This window comes from Ceratosolen solmsi, unplaced genomic scaffold, assembly GCF_000503995.2.
Source record: "Ceratosolen solmsi marchali unplaced genomic scaffold, CerSol_1.0 scaffold23, whole genome shotgun sequence".
Classification (NCBI taxonomy): Eukaryota; Metazoa; Arthropoda; class Insecta; order Hymenoptera; family Agaonidae; genus Ceratosolen; species Ceratosolen solmsi.
Window position 1 is genome coordinate 227,391 of NW_011948430.1, and position 10,940 is coordinate 238,330.

Here is a 10,940-nt window from a genome sequence, read left to right on the forward strand (position 1 = left end):
ACGACGCTTTTAACTAATTGATTGAAGAATTTTTTAATGTGATTTAGTGTTTTAAGAAAGTATCCTCAATGAATTTTTGTAGTTATCATTTTTTGGAAATCGAAGGAACAAGTGATACATATAATGAATGATTCCCATGACATCGAAGTCAGAAAGGCCAATGGCGACAATAACAATGACAGTGATGCATAATCTGAAAGAGCGCGAAGGTGAGGCTATTTGCTCTCCCTCTTTTGACAATTGCTACAGCAGGTTGAAGCATGCAAAAGTTTGCAGAAGCTTTGAGTTAGGACAAGCGACATTTACCTATTTTCCCTTTCTCCTCTCATAGCGATAGCAGCGTGCAATCGATTTCTTAACTAAAGCTTGTATATTGTCTGTCTGTCTGTCTGTCTGTCTGTCTATCTGTCTGTCTGTCTGTCTCTCTCTCTCTCTCTTTCTCTCTGATGCCTCATAAATTTTAAACCTTATAGTTTGTAATTACTGCAGTTTGGAACGAAAAAGTTGAAAAATCAAGTAATATAAAATTAAATGATGAAATAAATTTATTATTTTTAACAAGAGGTAGGTAGTCCGACATTATATATTTATTATAAAAAAAACAATTAAAAAATTATATATATTAACAAAAATTAAAATATATTATGGAATTTTCAAATAAATGAGCAGAACATGTGTGCATTTTCTTATAATTTCGTTTAAAATTTATATAACATGACGAATTAATAATTTTTTTACTAAAAATAGTATAATTATTTTATGTAATACTGTTTACATTATTTTCATCACAATTTTTATTTTATTTTTTTTAATTTTGAAACCGTTGCGGAACAAGTAAAATTTTTTAAAACTTCAGTTAATGAAAATGAAAACCATAAATAAAATGTTAGTGAAATATTAATCATTTTCGAAATATTGTTTCTTTTAACATCTATTAAAATAAAGTAAAAAATAAAGTAATACTTTCGATAATGAATATTTCATAAAAAATATTTATTTTTTTATAAAAATTACGTAAAATAAACCTAATTTAATTATATTTATGAATTTTTAATTCGTTATTAAATTACTTACGTTGATAAGTGCTCTTAAATATACATTTTTAACATGTACAAATACAAAATGTTTGAAGTTTCTTCGACACTCTTAAACCGATGTTGATCTCAAAAAAGATATTCAAATATTAATCCACATGTACATCGGTACATTTTATTTTATTTTAATGTAAATTATTAATATATTTGTCTATATATATAAGAACGCAATGGGTGTAAAAATATGAATCAATAATTATTTACAATTACGTTATAAATATTAAGTTTACCTTTTTCATCAGGTCATCGATAAATGTACTTTCAATTATTGCTTTTCTAATAGCGACTATGATTCGAGCTTTACTACTCTTCGTGTTTCTAGCATCATTTTTATATTTGATATTAACATATATATTTTTTAAGTAACATAATAAAGTATGCATAACGAAACTCGTACAAAGTGTATATCCGCAATACTGCTTTATTCTGTTACATGGGACAATAAAATATTTTAATTTTTTAACTAAATATCTACTATAATTCTTTTACTTTATTGAATGTAATCAATGAGTACTATTAGTTAATAGTGTTGTATCAATGTGGAAATTAGGCAGTAAAGCTATTTGCAAAAGAACCATGTTTTATATACTACAATAATGTATGAAAAGCTCCTTATAATACTGATCTTTCCAATTCATTACAAGAAACATCTACAATATATTGCACAGAGCTATAAACATATTTTCAATTTCTCATTAATTATTTTTTGAAACTTTATAAAAAGTCAATATAATATTATTGACTTTAAATGGCATGGCCTAATATTTATAATAAAATAAAAATATGAATACACTATTTGCTTTTATAGGAAATAGAAATGATTAATTTTGAATTTACATTTAAATACTTTAAAATATTCGATATATATAGATAGAATCCATATATGATCCATATAAAGACATGATTCGAACTGTCGTCGACCCTTACATCCCATTTCAATTAATTTCTTTCGTATCTTATAAATATAGTATCCAGAATAAAATCTTATTATCATTCTTTGAAATTAATCGATGCTAAAGCTGTAATTAAATAACTCTTATTTATATTATATTTCAATTTAAAAATGAGATTCAAAACAACAGGTTAATTTCGAACAAAAATATTTGAAAAATTTTGTTTTAAATTTTATACTAAATTATATAGCTGTTAATTTGTTGAAAAACTATTCCATTACTTGCAATTACAATAATCATAACTTTGTTTTACTTTTTTAATAAAAATTATAAATATTAAAGGGTGAAAACGATGGTAAATGTATGTATATTAGGAATTTTTTAAGTCGGATAAATTTATGAATTTAAGACTCAAAAACATGGAAAAGCTTTAATTCATTATGTTTAAAAACAGTTATGCTTGTTCGAGATTTTCGAATTTTGTAAGAAAGCGTTCGAAAGATATTTGCGTGGTTCTTTGTTTTGTCGCGCCACTTTGTTAAATTAATGTCTTTCTCTCGGAACTGTCGCAACAGTTGTATTATGGAGGAATAAAACCTCATTATTTTCGTTTAACGCGTATTATTGAAGATTGTCTCGCTACCACGCGACAAACTTACATGTTCATGAATTGCTCGCTGGTAAAATTTATTCTGTAATTATTAATTTGGTTTTATTTGTTACAATGTGAATAAGGTGGTCTTAGTTTTCCAGCCTGGATACTAAATGAGTCTTGCATTACTTAGATCTATAATTTATTACATTATAATAACGTAATGATAATTCTAAGAATATATAAGATTACTAGATAATATATATATATATATATTATATTGTAATAAAATAACTTGTTTTTGTTATAGCTTTCTAGATAAAGTAGCGATTGTGAAGCAACATGATTATACGCCTACGGAACAGGTACATCATATTTTTAAGTTATTACTCATTTTTACAACATTATTTACGATTTCTCATGGAAAATATTTTCTTAACAATATTTATAATTACAGTTATAATTATTTTAGTTATATATGCACACACACACGCGCGCGCGCGCGCACGCGCACGCACGCACACACATATATATATATATATAAATTAAAAAAAAAACTACGTTAAATTTTGTGGTATAGAAGTTTTTTAGTATATTATTATTAGCATCTTAGATGTACTGTGTAACACAGCAGTTATTTTATATTTTAAAAAGTTTTTCATAATTATGTATTATTAATGACGATAAAAATTAAAAAAAATTATTCTATAATAGGACATATTGAGGTGTCGTGTGCTTACTTCTGGAATCTTCGAAACACGATTTCAAGTTGATAAAGTTAATTTTCAGTAAGTTATTACGCTTGCTAACAAAACATGAAACATTGAATGTTTAACTTTAGCTTCAGCGGATCACATTAATATTCTATTTGTACTAATTAGTATGTTCGATGTCGGCGGTCAAAGAGATGAGAGAAGGAAATGGATACAATGCTTCAACGATGTTACGGCGATAATCTTTGTAACAGCTTGCAGTAGCTACAACATGGTGCTTAGAGAAGATCCGACGAAGCTGAGACTCCGGGAGAGTCTTGATTTATTCAAAAGTATCTGGAACAATCGGTACACTTTCAAAATATATCTTCTTTCATTCTTATATTTTACTCAATTTGTGATTAATATGAATTTCTCACTTATATTATATCTTCTAGATGGCTCCGTACAATATCAGTTATCTTATTCTTAAACAAACAGGATCTACTTGCCGAAAAAGTAAAAGCGGGTAAGCACAAATTAGAAGATTATTTTCCTGAATTCTCGAGGTATCAGACGCCAGTAGAACCCGGAGTTGTAGCAGATCCTTCAGAACCACCCGATGTTATACGGGCCAAGTACTTCATTAGAGACGAATTTCTTGTAAGAATTTTTTAATTATTATTTATAAATATTTCTGTCCATCTACAAATTATCCTGTATAAATAAGATGTACTATATTATTTATAATTTCCGACATTTTTAATAATCGATTATATAAATAACAAAGCTAGTTAAATATTTTAAACCTTTAAATACGTATGTTACATTTAAATGGATAAAAATATAATTATTACAGCGTATAAGCACGGCGAGCGGAGACGGAAAACACTATTGCTACCCACACTTTACATGTGCCGTTGACACAGAAAATATTAAACGAGTGTTTAATGATTGTCGGGACATAATTCAGCGAATGCACCTAAGACAGTACGAGCTGTTGTGACTTAGTTTTCGCAGTCGTCATAAGGTATTTCACATCGTCTGTCCATCCCAGCTTCGAGTCACGAGACCCAGCGAATCGTGCTCCGAGCTTCTCTCCTCTAGCACGTTCGGATCAACCGAAGTGTTCCGTCAATGGGGGCAATGATTCCGAACGATCGAATGAGGAAGAAAATACAAAATGCTAGATGCAAAAAAAGGAACATGGAGACACTGATTCTTACACCCGTATGAAGTTAGAAGAGGAACAGAAGGGAAGAAGAAGGAAGAAGAAAGAGAATAAGAAGTAGAAGAATAAAAATAAAATAGTTATATAATATAAGACGTATAGACGCTGTACCTGTGCAAAAAAGATCTTGAATATGATAGAATAAAAGATAGAAAAATCTGTTTAAATGCTTTGTGATCGAACTAAGAAAGCATATTTAAGAGAAAAATAAAGAAAAACAAGAATTTCTGGCAATATCGACGTGTGAAAAATAGTAAATCCTTTCTTTTCTTTCTAGCCGAGGTAATGCTATATAAGAATGATAAGCTCTTCAATTGCGTTCGCAAGAAAAGCTATCTCAATGTCCGAAAATTAATTGCGAATAATAAAAGTAATGTACATCGGCAAATCTATCTCTCTCACTCTCTTCATCTCTCTCCCTCTTTCTGTCTCAATCCTTTTTCTTTAAATATTTCGGGCTTGCTTTCTATGCATACTCTTAGTTTCTTTATGGTTTTGATTAGGAATGTCGTAAATAAAATTAAGTTGAAAATACATTCTTATATAAATCCTTCTCGTTAAAAGGCATAGAAATGCATCTTTATATCTCATTACTTTCTTTCTGCTACGTTCATCTCATACTATTATTACATATTCAAAATAGAAAACAGAATGTTTAACTGCTTCCCTTTTACACTTATCCCTAATCATGTATAATGATACTCGCTTTTATTCATAACAGCGTCACGCGCATTACTTTTGTACAGTTATGTAATTATTTGTCCACATATATACCGAATTTCTCGAGTTTAAATTCGTCATTATAAATACTGTGACCCGTTTCATAAAAGTCTCAGTCACGCATTTTTACGAGAAGAGTATTTTGTGAGATTTTACAGTATTTCGAAGAGCGTTTTAATTATATAACTACTAATTGTATTTAGCTCATATATTCGTTTTAATTTTGTGGCGTTATTTACATTTTCAACAAATCTATCTAGTGATGTATATACTTTTTCGCTTAACAATAAAATATTCATATGATGAACGATATCTGAATCAAGTTTCATCATTCGTCATTTCTATGATTATTGCAGTAGTAATAATAGTAATAATAGTTACAAGTAAAGTGGCAATATACTTAATTGAACGAGAATTTAAAGAGAAAACATAAAACAGCGACTGTGACAATCGAATATATATTGTGTATAAATAAATATAAAGGATCTGTAAAAAATTATATGAGTATATTCAAAAAATAATGCAGTATACTTCCTTATTGAACATATATTATTGTAATTACTATATTACATTGCATGAGTGTTATTATACTATGTTAAACTTTTGATTTTATTGTATATTTTGTTTTACAATATATGATAAACATATAGTAAATATATAGTAAACATAAATCATGCAACTATTTCATTAAACACAAAATTATGTTTGCCTTTTTAAAGTGGTTTTTAAAGTAGCTATATATTTTTCTCTCACTAAGGCTAATAAAATTATCTTTCTACTTTTAGTTGCAGTAACAGTTTCTTTTATAATAATATTGTAACTCTCATTACGAGTACCAGCTTTCGTGATAATATACATTTTGCTAACAATTTGAATATAACTGCTACCGTTATCTAATGTGTATGAATTTGTTAACAATGACCTTGTACATAAATTGATAATCTTTATAATAATATATTATATTTAACTTTATACCAGTTTCATTATTCATAATTTATGTTTATTTATATTATTTTTGCAAACTGCGTTTATATAGTTTTTCTTTTATTTCAATTTATAATTGTCTATGCATCATTCTTTTTTTGTATATCACCTTACAATATTATATTACACATTACTGATATAACTTTTAACATTTCGTTTTTTTTTTCTTTATACATTGTTAATTATGATATTCTGTAATTTTTTCTTATCTTATTCTATAAATAATATTTTAGAATGAAATTAGATTGCACAGTTAGCTGTATTAACATTGTTTTGGTCTTTATATTCTACATAAAAATTAACTAAATTTCTCTCCAGTTAATAAAATCAAAAAATTAGTCACCAAAAATCTTGATGATAATCTGTAATACTATGAGGGCTATAGCGAAATATTTTATCAGAATATTATTGACAAAGTCCCTAGTGAGAAAGGGATAGCATTGAAATATTTACACTGCTGATTCTTTATTATATACCCTTTTTGAATTCTCCTAATAGATTGATAAATTTATTCAAATAAAAAGAAGCAATATTATATAAAATAGAATATGTTTGTGATATCAATCCGTCATAGTTCTCTTACTAGTGTTTATTTTCAAATTCGGCGATTAAGTTAAATTAAATTTTCAAATTATATGTGAAATTAAAATATTTCAGCTCATTATATTGCATATTGCAAATTTAAACTTATAGTAGCAATTTAAAGAGTTCGGTAATGGTTCAAAAAATTGTATTACACTAGCAGTCGATAGTCTGAACAGAATTTATCATTTTACTGTTCCTTTTTATCGAAAAGATTGAATAATACTCACTAGTTATTCTACTACTTACTATACTATTCTTTTTATACAATATATTTGGCACTTAGACAGTATATTTACTTTATATTTTATTAATTTTAAAATAATAAAAAATCTATCTATAAACATATAGTTATATACCCATTATAAACCCATAGTTTATAGCTAATGTACATATAGCTATAAACCCAGTGATTTTTATTATATATGCCATCTATAAAAAATAGATATTTTTTCCATTACAAAGATTTTTAACTGATGGATGAAGATTTATTGTTTTGAAGATATATCTATTTTTACTAAATATAATTATACAATAGAATACATTAAACAACTTTGGACTTCTGTTACTATCAAAACTGTAAATTAATAAGAGCTGTAATTTTACAAAATTACATTTTTCGTTATGAGTATAAATTTAATTGAAGTTGTAGTAATCTAGTAGTAGTGCACTTATAAGTTAAAAACCAATAAGTCTCTGTCGTGTTTATATTTAGAATATATTATATTAATGTTGAATTTATAATTACAAACAGAATTGTAATGAAACTGATACCTTCGATATTGACTTAGTTTTTGAAGTTTAAACATATTTTTTTATTAAAGTCAGCGATATCTTTATCACTTGATAGATTTGATGAATTGTTCTTACCGCAAAGAAATGAAAACTCATGTATAAGCGATAGTATAAACAAAAAGCAGCGTTTTTATTTATTTATTTTATTTTTTGTTTGTTAAAGAGACTTATGTTGGTTTGATTAAAAAAAGTTATTATTTTTTAACTTTTTAGAATGTATAAGATTGTCTTGTTTTGACTTATTGATAATTAAAAATTTAAAGTAAAATTTTCAGTTATACGTATCACATCAAAATAAAAATATTTTTTTTAATTTATCTCATTTCGATTGCTACTATTATTTATTCAATACATAAATATTATTAACGTCAATTAATGCTACACATACTGTGACTGAAATATTTACTTTACGTGAAAAATTGCTATTTTTAGATTATCTCACTATAAACGAATCATTCAAAGACTGTTTTCAGTGCTTAGAAAGTTTTGAAATACGGAAAATATAAATAACTTTTCTATTCGCCGTCACAAATATTTTGCCCAACCTTTTTAAAATTTATTTTTATTTTTTTTTCGAGTAATTGTCATATTCAACCCATTCACATTTCATTTATTTATAGAGCTTAAGAATGATTAAAATTGTACGTTTTTCTTAGTATGCAAATTTCAAGATGAAAAATAAATCGAAAGAAGATAAATAACTATAGAAAGCGTATTGTTAAGATACAGATAGAAAGTGTATAAGCCACACCCTTCTTGAATTTATTTGTTATTGCGTGTTTAAAAGAAAAAAAAAAATATATATATATATATATATATATATATATATATATATATATATGCCATCATGCACTCATTACTTATCCATAGGCGACGTACAGTGAATCGACAAAAATATATTAAAATTAGCGATCATGGAAATATTTAAAAATTCATTAATTCACTTATAATATTTAAAGCTTAAAAAATTTCAAAAGAAAATATACGAGAATATATAGTTGAAATTAAATCTATCTTCGTAAAAGTATGTTTGCATGCGCGCACGCATTTACGTATGCATGAGCGTGTGTGTGTGTATGCATGGTATGTGTGCATTTGTATATTTATGTACATATATACATACGTACAGAAGAAAAGAAAAGGAAATCAGAATTAAAGGGATTAAAGGAAAAGTTACAATTTATGAAAAGAATGAACGTTACAAAAGTGAGCAAAAATTTTTTTATTGGTACCATTTTTAAATGCGCAAATAATGCATTAGAATGGAATCATAAGATTTAAGTAAACGTGTATACATAAAAGAGTTGCATTATAGATATAAATAAATGAATTTAATAAGAAAAGTCAGCGAAATATATGATCGTATTTCTAATATAATGAATTAAATTTAAAAAAAACTTAATAAATAGAAAGAAAAAAATAATGAAAAAGTGAAGAAGCAAATAAGGTAAACCAAGAGGTAAAACGTAGAAGAGAATATTTTATTCTCATTGCGTGATGATTGTTTGCATATAAACAGAGAGAAGGCCAAAGTCACGTTTAAGTAAACTAACAATGTTTAAATTAGCAAATAATGACCTTAATTTAAACGATGATTTGATTTAATTACGCAATAAAATTTTATTATTTAAGGAGACATTTAGATTGTTCGTTTCATATTACTTTTTTTTTCTTCTTTTCTTAGTAACGTTAACACTAAATTAAATATTAATAGCTCGATGCCATCATACCGATATAATTGCCATATTACATAAATTCTGTATATATGGAATACAATACGTAAATCTTAGATATATCTTAAATAAAAAAATATAAATGCTTCGTTTTTGAATATAAGAAAATAAAAAATAAGTGTCTCCTTAACGATTATTATGAATTAGTAATGCGCAAATAATGGATCCTAGGCGTAAGTTTATGCAAATTGTGATTATGCATAGATTGAATATGGTATTCAACAGGGAAACAGATATACAAATAAATGCATGCACTCACTGACACCTTTATACAACATGCATACACAGTATACACAAAATTATGTATGTATATATCTTCGGCATTGAATTTTCGAAGATGTATTGATTTTGTTAAATAGTTGGATAAAGCTATACAAATATTATATAAAAATGACGCTTCACATATAAGAATAGGGTATTTGTCAATTGCATAGAACAAAGTCAATGCTTCGTCTGAAGTTCATCACTTTCTCACTCATTCGCAAGCCTACTCATTTTCTCTTTTAATCGTTATCTATGTATCAATTTATCTATATATCTGTCTATCTTTATCAATACACATGCACACATAACTCTCGTCTCACTTTCTCTCCTTTCTCTCTTTAAAAATAAATATAAAATTCAATAATTTAATGCATGCCGTGCAAGCGAATGCAAATGGAAGAATATGAATAAAATTGCAGTATGACAATTTATATATACACTTCAAGTTAATTGTTAAATGAAATCATTCAGTGATCTTTCATCTGAATGAAATCATTCAGTAAATTCTGACCTATATGTTTCAAGCGTACAATTGTCTTATTAATGATCAAAAGCATTGATTTTCTTTATAATTTAATAGATTCAAAATGAATTTTATAATTAAAATAAATTCAAATTAGATTAAATTAATTATTTTTATTAAATTAAATGCATTTTCAATAAAAGGAAATAAGAATGGAACATTGCTTCTAAAATTAAAGATATTCGCATAATTATTTAAATGAAAACGATATTAAATAAAATTCCATAGGATAAAGTATAAGACAAACTCTATGTTTTTCTGCATTTTTCGTTAATAGACAACATTCATTTTTATAGCAATTTTCATTAATTTTTATAATCTTGGATTTATAGAATAAGTTTATCTCAATTATGAGTGCTAAATAATTTATTTTAATAAATTTTACATTAAATCTTGTAGAGTTTATAAATGAAATTATCGATTAATTACAACAAAAACATCAATTTCTTTTTTTTTTTTTTACAAAAAACATATCACTTATTCTTTTAAAGCTAAATATTTTATTGCTAGGTGTGATTATAAAAAAAAAACTGATAATGAAAAAACCTACACAATTGTTGTTAAGTTTTTGGTAAATTACATTTATCGAATAGTTTGGCGCCTTCTTAAATAAATAATCTGTGCTTGAGATTCAAGAGTTGCTAATGTTGTTGCTATTGGAGCCATTTCTTCGACATGATGTTCATAATTTGATACTATAATCATATGAATATTTACTAACTACTCTTTTAAATTTAGTTAATAATAATTAATTTGGATATATATATATATATATATATATATATATATATATATATGTATATATATCATACCTGCTCCTCTTTGCTTTTCACCATA

At 26.0% G+C, this 10,940-nt stretch overlaps 2 protein-coding genes across 2 annotated transcripts in view; one reads left to right on the forward strand and one right to left on the reverse strand.

The window, feature by feature from the left end:
- Positions 1-5,514, forward strand: part of LOC105363913 (guanine nucleotide-binding protein G(s) subunit alpha-like) — a 27,807-nt gene extending 22,293 nt beyond the window's left edge. The window contains exons 5-9 of the mRNA XM_011501717.1: positions 2,890-2,944; positions 3,294-3,367; positions 3,461-3,640; positions 3,730-3,934; positions 4,131-5,514. Coding sequence (XP_011500019.1) covers positions 2,890-2,944; positions 3,294-3,367; positions 3,461-3,640; positions 3,730-3,934; positions 4,131-4,277 — 661 coding nt within the window. The 3' untranslated portion in view covers positions 4,278-5,514. The remainder of the gene's footprint in view (positions 1-2,889; positions 2,945-3,293; positions 3,368-3,460; positions 3,641-3,729; positions 3,935-4,130) is intronic.
- Positions 5,515-10,593: 5,079 nt separating this feature from the next.
- Ddx1 (ATP-dependent RNA helicase Ddx1) overlaps positions 10,594-10,940 on the reverse strand; it is a 3,498-nt gene continuing 3,151 nt past the window's right edge. The window contains exon 12 of the mRNA XM_011501723.1: positions 10,594-10,798. Coding sequence (XP_011500025.1) covers positions 10,686-10,798 — 113 coding nt within the window. The 3' untranslated portion in view covers positions 10,594-10,685. The remainder of the gene's footprint in view (positions 10,799-10,940) is intronic.